General features: G+C 39.2%; 1 protein-coding gene across 6 annotated transcripts in view; it reads left to right on the forward strand.

The window, feature by feature from the left end:
* Positions 1-20,949, forward strand: part of sntg1 (syntrophin, gamma 1) — a 513,110-nt gene that overhangs the window by 480,788 nt on the left and 11,373 nt on the right. For all 6 annotated transcript variants that reach the window (XM_063063447.1, XM_063063461.1, XM_063063468.1 and 3 more), the window contains exons 15-16: positions 10,400-10,552; positions 16,965-17,057. In XM_063063447.1, coding sequence (XP_062919517.1) covers positions 10,400-10,552; positions 16,965-17,057 — 246 coding nt within the window. The remainder of the gene's footprint in view (positions 1-10,399; positions 10,553-16,964; positions 17,058-20,949) is intronic.

The following is a 20,949-nucleotide window of genomic DNA, read 5'->3' on the forward strand; positions in this document are numbered from 1 at the left end:
GGCACAGGTGAAAGCCCAGTTCATGCTGTGAGAAATCACCACAGACAATACCTAATTTTACTACATAATAGCATCATTGTTCCACTGCAGCTAGAGTTGTGAGTCTATTAGAAGTCTTGACCGCAGATGCTCAATATGAGTGCATTAAACAGTTGCTCTCCTTGGCCAAGCTGAATGATGCAAGGCCTTCAGAAGTGAAGGACTGCATTCTATCTCTCCTGGGCAATCAGCATCCTTGTTTTATTCTTAAAGAACTCTCTATGCTACAAATGCCTGATCAAGTTCACACAGCCCTCACTAATACACCCATATAGGGAGCTTGCTAAAATGGTCAATAGTCTACACTCAGCCAGGCAGAAGGGTACCGTTCCTCCAGCTTTCCATGTCTCAGTAATCCCATCAGCAGAGCCTCCAGCAGGCTCACGGCCACCACTCCGAAGCAGACCACAGTGGGTCTATGCTTTCACTCAGCACGAACACCAAGAAGTGCTGACCACCATGCAGCTTTGACAGTGCCATCAGGTTGGGACATTGGAGGTTTGTGAATACCATGAGTTCCAGCTGCCATGGTCGTCTATTGTTCATTACAGACACCATTTTGGGGTGACACTTTCTGTATGATACAGGCTCTCAAGTGAGTGTGCTGCCAGCAAAGAGCAAAAAACCCTCTCTGGAGGCTGCCGACCGTAGCAGGATCTGAACTGATGGGACACGACACATACGTCTTACTTCAGTGGATAACGCTACACATGGTGCTTGGTTTGGCTAAAGTTGCTGGACCTCTGCTTGGTGCAGATTGCCTGTGCACCAAAGGTCTGTTGAGTAGATCTTCAGAACTGCCGACTTGAGGACGCAAAGGACTTTGCTGCCCCCAGTAAATTGCCCACGACAACTCTGTATAGCAGATGCACCACCAGATGTGGATTCACTCCCCTGCTGGGTGAATTCCCAAACCTCACCAAGCCCACGTATTCCACTACAGTCACAAAGATAGGGTCAAGCACCACATTTCCACAACTGGCTCACCAGTCTATGCCCATGTGCATGGATTGGACACAGAAAAGTTGGCAGCGCAAAAGTTGAGTTTGCTAACATGGGAATGCTTGGCATTGTATGCAGGTCAAATAGCCCTTGGGTTTCACCCCTCCACCTGATCCATAAGACCGATAGTGGTTGCTGTCCATGCACGATTACACCTTAACAACGCCATCACTCCTGATCCCACATATTCAAGACTTTTCAGCATGTTTATCCAGAAATATATATTTTTTCTAAAGTGTACTTAGTCAGAGGCTACCATCGGGTGCCTGTATGCTCAGAATTGCTACTCTAACCACTTTTGGCTTATTTGGATTTCTGTACATGCTGTTTGGGCTGAAAAATGCAGCACAGACTTTCCAGAGGCTAATGGACTCTGCGTTAAAAGATTTTCTTTCTGTTTACCTGAACGACATACTTGTCACCATTGCATCCAAAGCCAAACGCTTCTCACATCTCTACATGCTTTTCAATTGCTTAAGTTAATATGTGCTGATTATTAACCCTGCTAAATGCCAGTTCAGATTGCGTACTGTTGACTTAGTGGCCAACACATCTCCACAGAAGTGATCAGTCCCCCTTGTTGTCACTATTATGAACTTTCCACTGCCCTGCACTACCAAAACACTATATGAGTTTTTAGATGTGGTGAATTTCTATCTCTGTTTCATTCATTCTATGAGCTGCTGAACTGTATTTCCCCTTGTATAGTACCCTTAATGACAGTGCCCCTAATCTCATGCTTGAATGGTTAGCAGGCATGACCAGAGCATTTGATGACACCGGACCAGTTTATTTTAATCTGACCCTTCAGGGCGCACCCACTCCCCAATGCACCTATAGCCATCACAATTAACACCTCAGACTCTGCTGTGGGGGGCTGTGCATAAATGGTTGGTTGGAGGCATGTAGCAGCCACTTGCCTTCTTCAACAGGCAGCTCCACCCTCCCAAATGGAATAAAGCACATTTGACCACAAGCTTCCCAATCTCTATTTGGCCAATCGTCATTTTCATTTTCTACTAGAGGGTCGGCATTTCAAGCATTTATTTACAAACCCCTTGTGCATGTGACAGCCACAAGTTCAGACCCTTGGCCTACACAGCAGAAATGTTACTTGTTCTGTTTGTTCTCAATTAAGACAAACTTAGTGTGGGTGAATGCTAACACATTTTATTCTGAACACTGTTCAACACCGAGCATGTGCAACCGCTTATCAATGTAATTTCTGGTTCCAGGTGAGCCACCCACATTGCCCACTGCAAACTGAAATTCTTTATTATTTACACACATAATAATACATCTTACCCCTTTAAAGAAATAAACAAATATGAAACTATGTCCTCATAAACTTGCAAGGAAAAATAATCCTTTCCAATAAAGATTTCCACTTTAACTTTAACTGTAATGAGCAAATACAGCTCCTATTCACTCTACATTTTTCAATCAGTCTCTGAGGTGGTTTAATATTCAGTTTTTGGTCTGCTAGTTGTTTCCACTGGTGTATTGTTTGCATATGGTCGTTAATATTAGTATCTTTCCGAGAATACTGATCAACATGTTCATTTCTTTCACATCCTTCTGTCAAGATCCTATCTGTTCATCTCTATTTTTGTTCTTGTCGTGTGAATATAATTCACTCCATTTGCCCCATAATAGAGCCCTGGACTGCATCCATGTCATTAGTGAGTCATTGCAAGAGTTCTAACTGATTTTCTCTGAATTTAAAGACCTCCCTCTGTTGACTAGATAGCAATTCCTCCTGTTGCTTTGTATTGAATTGTTGTTATTCTGACCTTCAGTCTGTGTGGTCTCCCCACTTTTCTTTACCTTGGTACTGTGTGGTCTCTTCTTCTTCATTCTTATTGTTCCTCTTTAGCCTCGGAGAGAATCATGGAGATATTTTTGATTTCCAGTCTTTAACTGGAAGTTGATGAAAAGACAGATTTTGAACCAAAGCTGCATGATGTGGAAGCAAAATGGTCAATTTCTTTATCCTGATCGCTCTGTCCAGCACCGGCATTCCGGCTGTCATGCTTGTATAGCTTGTACAGATGTCTATGGAAGGTGGAACTTTTATTTTTCTCTTGCATAATCTTTCCAGAGCTGCTGCTACGAGTTTCTTGAGTTACATCAAGTAAGCATCTCAGTCCCTCAAAGACATCTGTGTCCCCTTCCATGACTGTAGTATGATCATCTTTGGTCTGTGAAGCCAGTACAGAAACTCTTTTGACCAGGATGAGCTTTTTGCGTACACTCAGACCTACTATTGGCTGTACTTTCTTTTCTACAATCAGTAGCTGTGCCTTTAGGTCCTGCTGCTTGTACTTGACATTCACTATGCAGCTTCCTTTTACTGGAATATTCTCTTCAGTCATTTCTAATTTCACTGGGTAAATCATCCATGGGTAACAGGTTTACCTGGGCTCCGGTGTCAAGCTTGAATGGAATTACTGTTTTATTCACAGTCACTGGAAGGATCCATTTTGTCTTACCAACACCAGTGGTCTGCAGAGAATCGACAAAGATTTCCTTCATTTCCTCGGCAGCCGTGTGCACCTTTCTCTTTGCAGCACTTCGCAAAATGATTCTTCTTTCCATAATTATTGCAGGACTTTCCATAACCAGGACACGTCTTTGGGATGTGCTTACCTCCACATCTGCTGTTTGCGCCTACCTCTTAGCTTTGCTATTGCTTTGGGAAATGCCTTGTGCTCTGCCCCTCTACTTTCACACCAGGCAATGTTCTTTCTGCCCTGTGGAGCTCCTCAGCTTGTGCTCATGTGGTCTCTGCTGCCCTTTCACATGTTCACAGCCCTTTCTAGCATCAAATCTTTTTCATGGGGTAATCTTTCTCTGGGATTATCTGGTTTTACAAACTATTTTGTCTCTGACTAGTGAGTCACTCAAATCTACAAACTAACACCACTCTGTGTGTAAATCAAATATTGATTAAAGTAACACTACGTTTCTGGTCACAGGAAAAATAGTTTATAACTCTCAAATGTGGCATTTTTACTTGGGACAAATTACTCCTCAAATTTTCTCATCAGAGTGTCCAATATAAAGGATGTTTCATCAATTTCAAATCTGTTATAGATTTCCAAAGCATCCTCACCAATTACATGTAGAAAAATAAACACTTTCAATTTTTCAACAGCCGCCCCACTCCACTGGCTGCTAAATGCATATTGAATCACTGTTATCAGTTATCAGCTATGCCAGTAAACTGTATTGGTGCAGGAAGACTTACATTATCCATTATATGAAATTTTGGCTTCTCACCAGAATTTTTCTTGGTGAATTTGAGGAAACTTCTGGAACTCATCATGCTCTCTGCCCAGCAACGTCTCTGTGTTGGACTTTCTTACGCTCGCAGTGTTCATTTACAGTAAGTGTTCAGTCCTCACATCGATTTCTGACACAATATTATGTTTGTTCTCAATAAAGACAAACTTAACATATTTTATTCTGAACACTGTTCAACACTGTTCACTAAAGTCATTTCTGGTTCCAGGTGAACGGCCTGCATTGCCCACCGGGAAATGAAGTTCTTTACTAAGTACACATATAATAATAATAATAATAATAATAATAATAATAATAATACACCACCTGGTCTACATTTCAGAATTCACAACCGTCGTACAGCACATCACAGTGAAAAATTATTTTGTGGGTGATTCCATCTCATAGCCTACTGTCAACATGTCACTACCTCCAGTTGAACACTGTCTTTTTGTGTGTTGCCCCCCCTAGCTGTCAGTCTGTGGTTTTGTATTGCCATGTGCTCCTGTCCCCGCTCCTGCTCTACTCCGGCCCGTGTTGCTGCCACCTGTGTCTCATTGTGCTCCACCTATCATCTGCCTCTCTGTTTATTGCTCAATGTATTTCAGTCCTGTGTTTTCACCTGTTTGTTGCCAGATTCTGCCAGTGAGTTTTCCTAAGCCTTTCCAGCATTTGTATCTGAACTCTGTCTATCTGAATATTGACTCTGTCTGTTTCCCGATTCTGGTTTTTGGGTTTCTCTGGATGTTTTGATCTCTGCCTGAACTTTGACGCTGACTTTGTTTGCACCTCGGGGTTTGCTGCTCAATTAGTATCAGTGTGTGCACAGTACTGGGTCTGTGATTGGATCCCTGCTCCAGCGCCCTGACATAACATCATAGCCAGCGCGGTTGATTCTGCCGGCTTCACTGATGTCAATTTCGGAAACACAGGAGTTTCTCTCCTGTGCGATGTCTCAACTAGTTGCACTCGCCCATAGTACCTGGAGGTGTACTATTTTTAACTCCTTTTACGGCCTCTCACAACTGAAAGGGAAGGAATGCTTCACAGAAGCAGTAACTTTAAAGTTTATGTGGCACGGCTTTAGGAGGGATGTGCAAAACTGTAGTGCAGACTGTGATGTGTGTCAGTGGGTGAACATTAGCCATCACTTTCGGCACTACCGGCACTTTTTGAGGTCCCTGAGTGAAGGTTTGACCACGTCAATATGAACCTAGTCTCAGAGTGGTTCCAAAAGAGGACCTGCAGCTGAGTTGGTGCTCAGGCAGCCAACATGAGTGCTGAGCGATTTATTTATTGTTTACTCTGATGACATAACAGCCTTGTTGGCATCTCAGCAGTGTTTCATCCTCCTCAGTAAACTCCCGTTTTGATCATCTATTCCTACCTCCTATTACGGCATTCAGGACTATTGGGTTCCAGTTGACTTGAGTTCTATCTCATTTACTTTTGTCCACTATAATTTCCATCAACACACTCTTAAGCCTTCTTACAATGGCTTTTTCTGTGTTTTGAAACAGGGTGAAAGACTTTGTTTGTAGATAGGTTCAAAGGTCAAATCTAATGTCAGAGAAATGTATACAATATACATCCTGAGATGCCTTTTCTTCGCAAATATCCACGAAAACAGAGGAGTGCCTCAAAGAATGAATGACAGTTAAACGTGAGAACCCCACAGTCCCCCCGCTACCCCCTCCCATGTGTACACGACAGCAAGCAATGATCCCCCCTTCCTCCAGCAAAAAAAATGCATGGGAAGGGTAAATTTGAATGTATTTCTGTTGATTACTTTAAACCAGCCTTCCAAGACCTGGATGGTTCCACCATCATACACCCTGCATCACGACATGACCATATGCATGTCAGCACACCCCTGGATAAGCCAGAGGTACCTGCTGTTACTCCAACCAAGACACATGGGATTTGAGCTGGTTGTATGAACTCTAGACAGTCTCATAATGCCAGTTTTGGTGAATTCTGGGCATTTGTGTGGGGTAATGTCATGGGTGACAGATAACCCAAATTATTCATAATAGTAGCTGTTCTACATAATTCACAAATACTGTCATTGAGTTGAGCTCACTTTAGGAGATGGTGCCTGACATAACGACATCAGTATAAGATGACTGCTTTTGGTTTGTTCAGAATGGAAGTAAAGGGCTGTGACTATTGTTAAGCATATCAAATAACTCTCTTAAGTTTTATTCACAAAATTCTACACCACCATCTCTGATGTAACTACAATATAATACTAACAAAAAAAGCAATTTCACATTAAGTGTAATTTTTACAAGGCAAATGGAAAGCCTTGGCTCAGGGGCCTATGGGTGACAAAATGGCTCAGTAGTCAGTACATCTAATCAAGAATTCATACCAGGTGTTTAGTTTAAATTGCTAATGACTCTATTAAGACACTAAATGAAAGTTGGCATATGATCATAGAATTTTTAAATTATTTTTTCAAACAATCATTATCTCAAAATCAAATTCACAGATTATTGAATACAACCTATTTTGTAAAAGATGGAATATCAGCAGGAAATGAAAGACTGAATCTGAAACAAGTTATTTTGCTTTGATATCCACTAATGGAAAGGAACGCATTGAAGTTGCTCTTCAACAATTAAGCAGTTTTATCACCCGCTACGGCTGATATTATTGTCTTTTATAAATTACTTGCTTTGTTATAAATTAATGTATTTAAGTTTCAAAGCCCATCTAAGCATGCTAACTGGATTATCAAGTTTTAGTTCATTAAGAATAACTTGTTTATTGATCCGAAGGCTTTTAAGTGATAAAGTTAAGTCATAATTATATGGTAACAAGTCAACTGCAAATGTGAGAGTACAAGATCAATAAATAAAAGGGATAATGTTGTGTTGGGGATTAAAACCAACTCATTATGTAAGTAAAGCAGCTAATAAAGTGGATTATATGCCTAATACACCGATGGTTTCCCTTGAAAAAATGTTCTCTCACAGGGATCTTATTTAAGTAGCTTGTGCAAATGTCATTTTGTTAAGAAAACATGACATAACTTAAAAGTTCTATCAAATATGAATTGCCTCCCTACGCTTATTGAAAATCTGATCACTACATATGCTTGGGATCCTTCTATTACCACACTACTAGATAATACATAGAACCATAGAACCATAGAAACTACAGCACAGAAACAGGCCCTTTGGCCCTTCTTGGCTGTGCCGAACCATTTTCTGCCTAGTCCCACTGACCTGCACACAGACCATATCCCACCATACACCTCCCATCCATGTATCTGTCCAATTTATTCTTAAAAAATGTTAAAAAAGAACCCACATTTACCACCTTGTCTGGCAGCTCATTCCATACTCCCACCACTCTCTGTGTGAAGAAGCCCCCCCTAATGTTCCCTTTAAACTTTTCCCCCCTCACCCTTAACCCATGTCCTCTGGTTTTTTTCTCCCCTTGCCTCAGTGGAAAAAGCCTGCTTGCATTCACTCTATCTATACCCATCATAATTTTATATACCTCTATCAAATCTCCCCTCATTCTTCTACGCTCCAGGGAATAAAGTCCTAACCTATTCAACCTTTCTCTGTAACTGAGTTTCTCAAGTCCCGGCAACATCCTTGTAAACCTTCTCTGCACTCTTTCAACCTTATTTATATCCTTCCTGTAATTTGGTGACCAAAACTGAACACAATACCCCAGATTCGGCCTCACCAATGCCTTATAAAACCTCATCATAACATTCCAGCTCTTATACTCAGTACTTCGATTAATAAAGGCCAATGTACCAAAAGCTCTCTTTACGACCCTATCTACCTGTGATGACACTTTTAGGGAATTCTGTATCTGTATTCCCAGATCCCTCTGTTCCACTGCACTCCTCAGTGCCTTACCATTAACCCTGTATGTTCTACGTTGGTTTGTCCTTCCAACGTGCAATACCTCACACTTGTCAGTATTAAACTCCATCTGCCATTTTTTAGCCCATTTTTCCAGCTGGTCCAAGTCCCTCTGCAGGCTCTGAAAACCTTCCTCACTGTCTACTACACCTCCAATCTTCGTATCATCAGCAAACTTGCTGATCCAATTTACCACATCATCATCCAGATCATTGATATAGATGACAAATAACAATGGACCCAGCACTGATCCCTGTGGCACACCACTAGTCACAGGCCTCCACTCAGAGAAGCAATTTTCTACCACCATTCTCTGGCTTCTTCCATTGAGCCAATGTCCAATCCAATTTACCACCTCTCCATGTATACCTAGTGACTGAGTTTTAACTAACCTCCCATGCGGGACCTTGTCAAAGGCCTTACTGAAGTCCATGTAGACAATATCCACTGCCTTCTCTTCATCCACTTTCCTGGTAACCTCCTCAAAAAACTCCAACAGATTGGTCAAACATGACCTACCACGCACAAAGCCATGTTGACTCTCCCTAATAAGTCCCTGTCTATCCAAATGCTTGTAGATTCAGTCTCTTAGTACTCCCTCCAATAACTTACCTACTACTGACGTTAAACTCATCGGTCTATAATTTCCCGGATTACTTTTCGATCCTTTTCTAAACAACGGAACAACATGAGCCACTCTCCAATCCTCCGGCACTTCACCCGTAGACAGCGACTTTTTAAATATTTCTGCCAGGGCCCCCGCAATTTCAACACTAGTCTCCTTCAAGGTCCAAGGGAACACCTTGTCAGGTCCCGGGGATTTATCCACTTTAATTTTCCTCAAGACAGCAAACACTTCCTCCTTTTCAATCTGTACAGTTTCCATGGTCTCACTACTTGATACCTTCAATTCCATAGATTTCATGCCAGCTTCCTTAGTAAATACAGACGCAAAAAACCTATTTAAGATCTCCCCCATTTCCTTTGGTTCCGCACAAAGCCGACCACGCTGATCTTCAAGAGGACCAATTTTATCCCTTACAATCCTTTTGCTCTTAATATACTTGTAAAAGCTCTTTGGATTATCCTTCACTTTGACTGCCAAGGCAACCTCATGTCTTCTTTTTGCCCTCCTGATTTCTTTCTTAAGTATTTTCTTACACTTCTTATACTCCTCAAGCACCTGATTTACCCCCTGTTTCCTATACATTTCATACAACTCCCTCTTCTTCTTTATCAGGGTTGCAATATCCCTTGAGAACCAAGGTTCCTTATTCCTATTTAATTTGCCTTTAATCCTGACAGGAACATACAAACTCTGCACTCTCAAAATTTCCCCTTTGAAGGCTTCCCACCTACCAATCACATCTTAGCCAGAGAACAACCTGTCCCAATCCACGCTTTTTAGATCCTTTCTCATTTCTTCAAATTTGGCCTTCTTCCAGTTCAGAACCTCAACCCTAGGACCAGACCTATCCTTGTCCATGATCAAATTGAAACTAATGGCGTTATGATCACTGGAACCAAAGTGCTCCCCTACACAGACTTCCGTCACTTGCCCTAATTTGTTTCCTAACAGGAGATCCAATATTGCATCCCCTCTAGTTGGTCCCTCTATATACTGATTTAGATAACTTTCCTGAACACATTTTACAAACTCTAAACCATCTAGACCCCTAACAGTATGGGAGTCCCAATCAATGTATGGAAAATTAAAATCCCCTACCACCACAACTTTATGTTTCCTGCAGTTGATGAGGTGTATTCTGTCAGCCATTATCACCGGATTATATGGTTCAGAGGATTCTATTCAACTGGATATATTAGTATACTGTTACTTTTGTTAACTAGCTGACCTTCCATTATACAAAGTTAAAATAATATTTCTGGAGATGAAAATTTGAAATATTCAGCCTTGGAGAAAATCTAATAAATGAGAAAGATACAGTCTATTTTTATGAAGATAATGTCATGTGTAAACAACAAAGATTTTAGAAGGAATGGATAGTCTTCCATCGAGACCTGAAATTTAATTTACAAATAAAATTGCTAACACAGCAACATTTGTGTAACTACACCTTTTAGTCATCTGCAGTGTACAATATACAGTACCATTAATGTGTGTGTTAGGTGAAAATATTAAATAATGTATGCCAGATTACATAACTTTAGGTTTTCATCAGGACAGTGAGCTGTGGGATCGACGAAAGCACTGTTTTAGCATTCAGACAGAAAATGGGGAGGACCTTCTCTTCAGTGTGGAATTAGAATATGAACTCATACTCTGGGAAAAGGCCTTTCAAACAGCAACCTTCTTGGAGGTAGAACGAATACAGGTATGATAAATGTCACGTTGTAGTTAAGTAAACGTATGAACTGATATACATATGCTTATGTAAACTTTGTTCTGTTTAATATATTTTCATCGTAGTACTCTCATCTTTTATCAATTCATTTGCACACACAATATTGCTTTCATATGGACATTTTAACTTATTGAGAACAGCCACTCTCACAATTGAAGCTGCTTTTTCTTACTCCTGACTTCAGTTCAAAAAGTACTTCTCAGATTACATTTAAGGTATTCTGAAGTTATAAAAGGTGCTACATTAATGTCACTTCTGCTTCCCCTTACTGTCCCCTCAGGGGCAATCACAGTATTAAAATTCTACCAATAAAAATTGATCAATAAAATTTGAAGTGTTGCCAAAGTACGATTGCCAGGTGCTGATTGTGAAATTAGTTGTTGTACTCAATTAAAAATATTTTGCACCTTAAAACTTTGAAGTCCCCTGTCCTTGATGTTTGTCTTCTTTTTAAAAAATATTTGTTCTCGAGTAATTAAAAATGTTGAGTAACCTCCAATCTGGCAAGAGACCAAACAAAAACTATCATCACCAATGTCTCATATAAATTTAGCGAGAAGCTAGAGATGCAAAATTATCAAACCAGGCTCTCTTTCTTTGCCTGATGTAATTCAGTGAATGGAAATCATTTCATTCGTAACCACTTCAGTGTGGACGAAATACTAATGATGAAAATAGAAAGGATGTGGGTTTGAACTAAATAGGGAGGCCATGTTTTGTAGTGCAACTGTGAAAATGTGTGGAAGTAAACCAGAAACCTACTTTAAAGATAAATATCAAAGATTAGCTTTACTCGTTGCATAAACTTTGAAACATACATTTGTGTCAAATCATATCAGCAAGGATTGTGCTGGAGGGAACCCATAAGTGTCACTATACTTCTGGCACCAATACAGAATGCCCAGAACTTACTAATTCTAACTGTACATCTTTGGAATGTGGAAGAAAATGGGAGCACCCAGAGCAGACCCATGCGGTCATGGGGAGAATGTACAAACTCCTTACACACAGCATCAGGAATTGAACTCCAATCAGTGATTACTGGCACTGTAAAAGCAATTGTGCTAATTTTATTTCCATTAAAATCAATAAACCATAGAGATTGGTTCATTACATCAAACAGCAGAAGTGGCAAAATGAGATGCAGAGGAGATAGTGGATGGGGAGGGAATCAACATTTCTATGGAGTCTAAACTGGCAATGATTGACAATTATGGTGGCAGCCTGAATGGCGAGATAATAATATTAATAAAGCACTTGATTACTTTTACATTTCAACAGATCTAGCATTTGTTTAGCTTTGAAGTTTAAGGCTGTTTTCCAAGCCGTCAGGTTTTCCCAATCTCCCATGGACAAGAATTAAACTGAGATAACAATTGGATTGAGGGCAAAGTTCATGGTACTGGAACATTTCTGGTACCCACACACCACTAAGAAAGCAATGCCAAATTAATGCTTGAAATATTTGTACACATGTTGAATTTTAGGACTGATGTTTACGTTAAGATTTATTAACTTCCATGGCTCTGATATTGTTGCTTATTGTTCTATAGCTCATAGTTTTTAAGGAAATATTTTAAAATATTTTTAATTCAAATTTGGATTGTTTGATCTAAGTTTTAAGTTTGAGAAATAATTAAATTCCAGTCTAATTTTCTGTCTCCAATATTATTCATCTTTGACTAATTTCTTGTCATAGTATTGGTACACAATCAGATTAAAATTGCAGATCTCCTTTTCATTTTCTCACGTCACCTTTGTCACCTCATGTTCTTCCCCTAATGTGAAAGTCAAAACTGGAAAATTAAGGTGTAATTTCTATATTATAATGAAACAATTGGTCTAGAAATTGATGTGTATAGACTCTGACCTGAGAGATTTTCACATTAGCAATAAGCAAAATGTTTCTAATATAATGTAATGGATAATTATTTGCATTATATTACTACAAAAAGTACTTAGAGTAACAATAATTGGAAAACAACCAGATTGCTGCAAAAAACCTATCTTGTTCACTAATACCTTGGACTTGAAATCTGCTCTGTTTATTGATTTGGACTTTGGACATAAATGATTTACTGTTCACAGCCTCTTCTGTTTGAGGGGAATAAATGCCCTGAATGTCAGCAATATTGTTCCTCAAATAAAGAAACAAACAAACATTTTCCATCCTCCAGAGAGAGAGAGAGAGAAATGATTATTTAAATTACAAACGTTTGTAGTTAACACACACAAAAAATGCTGGTGAACGCAGCAGGCCAGGCAGCATCTATAGGAAGAGGTACAGTCGACATTTCGGGCCATGACCCTTCGTCAGGACTAACTGAAAGAAGAGATAGTAACAGATTTGACAGAGGGAGGGGGAAGGGGAGATCTGAAATGATAGGAGAAGACAGGAGGGGGAGGGATGGAGCTATGAGCTGGAAAGTTGATTGGCAAAAGGGATAGGAGGCTGGAGAAGGGAGAGGATCATGGGACGGGAGGCCTAGGGAGAAAGAAAGGGTCGGGGGGGGGGAACCCAGAGGATGGGCAAGGAGTTATAGTGAAAGGGATAGGGAGAGAAAAGAGAGAGAAAAAAGAGGGGAAAAAAAGGGGATGGATGGATGGATAGATAGATAGATAAAGGAAGGAAGGAAGGAAGGGATAGGGTACGAAGGGGAGGTGAGGCATTAATGGAAGTTAGAGAAGTCAATGTTCATGCCAACGGGTTGGAGGCAACCCAGACAGAATATAAGGTGTTGTTCACCTGAGTGTGGCTTCATCTTGACAGTAGAGGCTGTGGATAGACATATCAGAAAGGGAATGGGACGTGGAATTAAAATGTGTGGCCACTGGGAGATCCTGCTTCCTCTGGTGGACAGAGCCACCTCCAAAGGGATCCCACGACTAAACACATTTTTCCCTGCCTCCCGCTTTCAAGGGAGTCATGTAGGGATCGCTCCCTACATGACTCCCTTGTCCATTCTTCACTCTCCACCCCTTCCCACCGATCTCCTTTCCAGCACTTATCCTTGTTAGCGGAACAAGTGCTACACATGCCCTTACACTTCCTCCCTCATCACCATTCAAGGTCCCAGACAGTCCTTCCAGGTGAGGTGACTCTTCACCTGTGAGTCGGCTGGGGTGATATGCTACGTCCTGTGCTCGCGATGCAGCCTTTTATATATTGGCGAGACCTGATGCAGACTGGGAGACCGTTTCTCTGAACACCTATGCTCTGTCCACCAGAGAAAGCAGGTTCTCCCAGTGGCCACACATTTTAATTCCACGTCCCACCCCATTCTGATATGTTTATCCATGGCTTCCTCTACTGTCAAGATGAAGCCACACTCAGGTTGGAGGAACAACACCTTATATTCCATCTGGGTAGCCTCCAAGCTGATGGCATGGACATTGACTTCTCTAACTTCTGTTAATGCCCCACCTCCCCTTCGTACCCCCTCCCTTATTTATTTATTATTATTATTTTTTTTCTTTCCCCTTTTTTTCTCTTTTTTCTCCCTCTGTCCCTCTCACTATAACTCCGTGCCCATTCTCTGCGTTCCCCCCCCTCTATCCCCCTAGGCCTCCATTTCCATGATCCTCTCCCTTCTCCAGCCTCGTATCCCTTTTGTCGATCAATTGTCCAGTTCTTGACTCCATCCCTCCCCCTCCTGTCTTCTCCTATCATTTCTGATCTCACCTCTCCCCCTCCCAGTTTCAGATCTCTTACTACCTCTTCTTTCCATTAGTCCTGACGAAGGGTCTCGGCCCGAAACGTCGACTGTACCTCTTCCTATAGATGCTGCCTGGGCTGTTGCATTCACCAGCATTTTTTGTGTGTGTTGCTTGAATTTCCGGCATCTGCAGATTTCCTCATGTTTGCGTATTTAATTTAGTTATAAGCTTTCGGTTTGTGGGTAACAGTTTTTAAATTGCTCAATGTGCCCATCATACTTTAATCCCAAACCATCTAAAACTTCAATATAGGCATTGATATTTTCATTTCAACGTGTCTCATTTCTTTCTCCTGAGTTATATTTTATGACAGTCTATTGACAGTAATCAATTTCGAATCTTTTGACTTAGTTCCTTGTTCATTAAGCATGCATCTAATGCCAACAAGTCAGTGTTTATTACAAAAGTAAAGTTTATTTTATTCTGGTGAATAAAATTTCTTCTTAGACTGATATTGAATTCTGTTACGGCAGAGGCGTCCAATAGCAATGTTCACTAGTACACCTCGTTATAATCCAGGAATAATATGGGAGAATGTTAATTTTTCCAAAGGAATTGAATGTATATTTGAGCAGAAAATGTTTATATGGAATGTCGAAAGAGCAGAAGCATGAAGCAAGTGAAATTTGGATTATTAGAGTAGTTGAAATGTGTAAAAGAAGGACAGGTGCCACAAAACTGGAGTATGAAGAGTATTCATGCAGAGAGTCTTGCCTACTTTGTTCGGGAGAGTTTAAACTAATTTTGCTAGGAGTAGGAAGCATAGTAGTAACTCAACAAATGGGGAAAATTGTAGCTGATATATTAAGGAGGTTTAGTTGGTACTGAAGATAGAAGCAGGTTAGGGAGCACGGAAGGGCATGCAAACAGTTGCATTTATTTAATGCATGGAGGCTCACAGACAAGCTGATGAACATAGAGCATGGATCAGTACATAGAATTGCAATATTATTGCAATCATAGAAATGTGGTTGAAGGAAGAGCAGGACTGGTTGCTTAGTGCTCTGTGGTATAGAAGTCTTACACATAACAGAACAGAATGCAAAAGAGGAAGGTGAGTGGGGTTGCACTATTGCTTTGGGAGAACTTAACATCTACTTGGAAAGATCAGCCTCAACAGATTGAGGCCACATGAGGATGACTTGGGAACAAAAGTAGGGTGATCACTTTGCTATGGTTAAATTATATAGGCTGTGCAATAGGAAAATTAGAGGAAGAGATATGTAGGAAGACCACAGAAATAGATTCACAGCAAAAGATTTTTAACAGTGAGGGATTTTAACTTTCCCTTATTGACTGGGATTGCCTTGATGCTAAGATGTTCATAATTCTTGTCTTCAGGAATTTAAAGTTAGTGAGAACTCTGTCATTGCTACACATTTATATCATTGCAGGGGCAAGTTCAACCATCGCCACAGTACGTGGGTAATGATTGGTTTTGGAGAGGAGGTGTGAGGAGAATGAGCAACTGGCGGTAGATAAGAAGATGCACTTAGAACAGATGCTACAGTTAGACATTGTCCTGTCGTTATCATCCCTCTCATGGTCAGCCCCCACAATCAATAGGCTGGAAAAGTCTTCAATATGATCAGAAGGATTGTGATATACTGTTACAATCTAAAATACTCTACTTGATGGGCTGCAGAAGCAAATAATAACTGACTTTAATAACTTTAAGAAAATGTCTGGATAAATTCTTGTAGGGGAAACAATTTGATATATTATGGAGATTAAATGGGAGTGTAGAACCAAGGTAAATGCTCTTCAAAGTTGACTCAGCACTGTTTATTGAATGGCTTGCTTCTATGTTTTAAAATATTATAAATTCCACAGGAAGGAGGAATTAAAACAGTAACCAGAGACGTAAAACAATATGTGCAAGCATGCCTAATGACAAATGGTTTGATGTACTTCAGCATGTTTGAAAGTTGGAGTTCCATGCAGCAATAAAATAGCTAAAAAAACTGTGTTTGAACTGTTACTATAAATTTTCCACTAGTAATTAGCCTTTAGAATATCATGTCTCTTTAAAGGAAAAATGTGAAAATAAAGTGCAGAATATTTAAAGAATAAAAACAGTTCCAAATAATATTTAGAGTACTTTATGGCATCGAGTTGCAATACATATTTTTGTTTCCTTTTCCTTTGTTGCTATTCCATCCACTGTATTCCAATTTTCTATTTCCTTAATATCATGAGCCACTGGAGATGACTATTAAGGTAGGTAAAAGAAAAGAACATACAAAGCCAACTGATTTCTTGAAATTGAAAAATCAATTAAGGATAATTTAAGGAAACATGGTTATACTTTCTGATTGTAGTTAATGAAAGTATAATCAGAACTGAAGCTGATAAATCCTTTTCACACAGAGTGATAAATGTTTGGAAAGAATTTCCAGATAGACCAGTGGAAGTGAGTACCATAGATATAGTTAAATGCTATAGTAGAGCCACATCAGAATGTTACTGAACAAATGAATTCAGAATAAGCGTTTAGTGACCATTGTAGGAATGTGTGGTTTGATCTCTTTAAATATTAATTAAATTGTACTCTATTTACCAAGGAGAAAAAATTATCATGTGATTTTCCTGATCAGTGTTTCAAAACAAGTTTTTGATCAGAAGGAGAATTATACGTGTAATATTTTGTTTATTACTATTTCAGTGTAAGACCTATGCCTGTGTGTTGGAGAGTCACCTCATGGGACTGACAATAGACTTCAATATGGGTTTTGTGTGCTTCGATGCTGCATCAAAGGTAAGTCCTAGTTTACCTTTTCATTAATGTTAGTTTAGTTTAAAATTACCAGAAAGTTCTTCCTACACAATATTCAGAATAGGAGGATTAATTGAATTTACAATGCTCTATCACAAAACTGTCAAAAAATATAGTAAAAAGCATATTTTAAACTAGATTTCTTCTTAGAAAATCCTTAATGAGGTTACTGTACACAAACTAAATTTTAATTAATGCCCTGTAGTATAAAAAGTATAATAAGTCTGCATTTTAAAATATATTTTTTGCTCAGGCTTTTGTGATAGGAATTCATATTGCTTGTATTTAACTAAATATTGCAAAGTCAGTTGTAACTCACTGGTAGTTAAAATAGAGGAAGTGTATCAATATTAAAAATAAACAGTTTTTGGAAATGTCTAGCTATTGATCATTCAAATTAATTTGAACATATTAACTTCTATTCATACAAAATATAAATGTATACTTATCTTTATGAATTTATATAAGTAATCAATCACGACTGTTAGAAAGCTATCTTACAAACTCCTTTCCTATATTTGGGAAATTGACTATTCCCAGCACAAAGAGGAAGTCACAAGTAGATAGGGTCACAAGTAGATAGGGTCATAAAGAGAGCTTTTGGTACATTGGCCTTTATTAATCAAAGTATTGAGTATAAGAGCTGGAATGTTATGATGAGGTTGTATAAGGCATTGGTGAAGCCGAATCTGGAGTATTGTGTCCAGTTTTGGTCACCAAATTACAGGAAGGATATAAATAAGGTTGAAAGAGTGCAGAGAAGGTTTACAAGGATGGTGCCGGGACTTGAGAAACTCAGTTACAGAGAAAGGTTGTTTATTCCCTGGAGCGTAAAAGAATGAGGAGAGATTTGATAGACGTATATAAAATTATGATGGGTATAGATAGAGTGAATGCAAGCAGGTTTTTTCCACTGAGGCAAGGGGAGAAAAAAACCAGAGGACATGGGTTAAGGGTGAGGGGGGAAAAGTTTAAAGGGAACATTAGGGGGGGCTTTTTCACACAGAGAGTAGTGGGAGTATGGAATGAGCTGCCAGATGAGGTGGTAAATGCGGGTTCTTTTTTAACATTTAAGAATAAATTGGACAGATACATGGATGGGAGGTGTATGGAGGGATATGGTTCGTGTGCAGGTCAGTGGGACTAGGCAGAAAATGGTTCGGCATAGCCAAGAAGGACCAAAAGGCCTGTTTGTGTGCTGTAGTTTCTATGGTTTCTATGGAAAGAAGTTCCATGACCATCTTAGCCATTGAGGTTTCTACTCCACCTGCACTGTTTTGAGAGTTACATAAAGAGAAAGTAGCTTTAAATTATTATTCATTTATGGATCTGCCTCTTCCAGTTACTGTTGTGAAGGTGGCAGTAAGTAAGCCACCTTCTTGGACCATTACAGCCCTTGTGGTGAAAGTGTAACAACATTGTTATTGCAAAAGGATTTTCAGAATTTAGACCCAGTGAAGGGTCCAAATTACAAACTGTCTTGAGTTGAAAAAATGCAAAATATTTTTACAACTCCAGACAGTTTCTATTTTGGGGGTGAACTTGGAGGTGTTTTCTTATCTTTCTAGGTGGCAAATATCGTTGGTTTGTGGACATTGCTGAAAAGGCTTTGCTGAGTTGCCAGTGAAATTGTGACTCCTTATAAGTGAAACAAACTGCACATTGTAGCCATGAGTAGTGGAGGGAATGACTGTTTAACGTGGTCAATTGGTCTGCTTTGTCCACGATATTAGAGCTGCACACATCTATAAGTGAAACGTATTCCACTACAGTCCAGGAGTACTTTGCATGAAGGTACTTTAGACCTATAGGTGTAGACTTTAGTTTATGTGGTGTGTGCAGATATATTTGCAATGCAGATAGAATATGACCCTGATAATTTTGAGAAGGTGACCTTTGAAAAGACAAATAAAAGTAGGACAAAAGCACTCGGGACTCCTGAATGTGACAGCACATGTAGATAATGTAGCAAGGAATGCTAAGTCTCTAATTTTTATATTTGTTGAATTTCTCAGAGTGGAAAATCCAGAAGAAAATTGCCACAGGGACTTCCCATGTAATAGACTGCTAATTATTGAGGCAAACAGTTACATGTACCTATTTTATAAGCTTATCAAAGCTATCAATGATTGTACACAAGTTGGCATTGAGGGCGGAAGCACTGGGTGATTTTACTTGCACTTGAATTAAATGCTGAATATAATTGCACTGGGAACTAAATGCTGCTGTGTATTCATGGTTATAGTTAGTTAATGTGGATTTAGCATTTCATTTTTTAATTTTATTTGGATAAGGTATTCACAAGTAATATACAAACTTTTTTTTACATATCTAACCTTTTGCATTTTTTTATGTGAGTAAATCTATATTAATTTGTACATTCACAAGTGCACATTGAGATAATATAGAAAATAATTAGACACTCAAATAGATGTTTATATGCAATTGTAATTCCACTCTATTAAAGTAATTAATGATGATAGTTGTTATAAAAATATTAATAATAGTGGTTGAATACTAATTTCCATGTATCTCTTCTGGTCCATTTCTTTCTGGTCCAAAATTTCCCCAGATCTTTCCTTTACTTGTGTTAGTTCCACATTTTCCAGAAAAAAAAGAACAGCAAACATTCGAGCCAAGGGTGCTTACGTTAACACTATTACTATGTTGATGAGACAAACAGTATAAACCATTAGGAGAGTCATCTAAAGTCTGCTCACTCTGGGGTTATAAATTCAATCCATTTATTCCAAATTTGATAAAATCTTTCCTTTTGAATTCTCAGGGAGTTGGTCATCTTTTCCATTTTAAATATTTCCAAAATGATTTCATGCCAATCTTCTAATGCAGGTGATGTTGGATTTAACCACTTTCTGCTGATTGATTTCTTACTTGCTGCTAAAAGGGCCTGCAGCAGCTTTATATCTTTCACTGTTCGAAAAACAATACATGCCCCAAGTAGAGAGTCTTAAGGTTCAGAGGTATCTGAGTCTTAAATACCTTAACTAATGTTCTGTGAATACCTTCCCAAAATAAACTTAATTTAGGGCAATCCCAAAAAATTGGAAATGATTTGCCTACTTGGAGCCACATCTTCTCCAACACGCCACTTTTGTGTCTTTATATTTTTCCTGGTATGGGGTCTTGAAGTATCTTATAATGTTTTTCCAACAATGTTCTCTCCAAATCAAAGAGTTAGTCGAGGACCACTGGAAGATGCATATTTTCTCCCAAGCCTCCTCTGAAAGTACCAACCCCACTTCTTTCTCCCTCTTCTCTTTAATATACAATGTGTTTTCATTTTTGGCATGAGAGAGGGCATTATATAATCGAGAAATTGATTTACTTGGAATTGAACTGTAAGCCAAATTCAGAATCTTGAAAAATTCTAATTCTGCTGTTGGTAAGTCTGTATATCTACAACTCAGGTTAGCATGATGTCATACTTGAAGGTACCTAAAAAAGTCATTGTGTTCTAGGCCATGTTTCTCCTGCAGGGATTGAAAACTTTGTAATACACTTTTATGTGTGAATGAGAGGTAGGTTGTAAGACCTTTCTTTATCCACAGTTCAAATCTTTTATCTCCTCTGCTGGGAAGAAATTCGGTATCATAAGCACACCATCTGAAATGTTTTAACGTGTTATTGATTCCACATGAATTAGCCACCTTCTGTCATACTTTTAATGAGAGATTTATCCAGCTGTTTTTAAACTTTTCCAATTGGGCGATCAATCCTTTGTCTGCTATTGAGGCCTGTAGAGGAAAACTGTCAACCAATCCAAATTCTATTTCCTTCCATCTAGCCTTATATTCCCTATTACACCAATATAACAGAGGGGTTATCATAACAGAGGGGTGAAGCATAAAAATAA

The sequence above is a fragment of the Mobula hypostoma genome, chromosome 1 (genome assembly GCF_963921235.1).
Source record: "Mobula hypostoma chromosome 1, sMobHyp1.1, whole genome shotgun sequence".
NCBI classification, from domain to species: Eukaryota; Metazoa; Chordata; class Chondrichthyes; order Myliobatiformes; family Myliobatidae; genus Mobula; species Mobula hypostoma.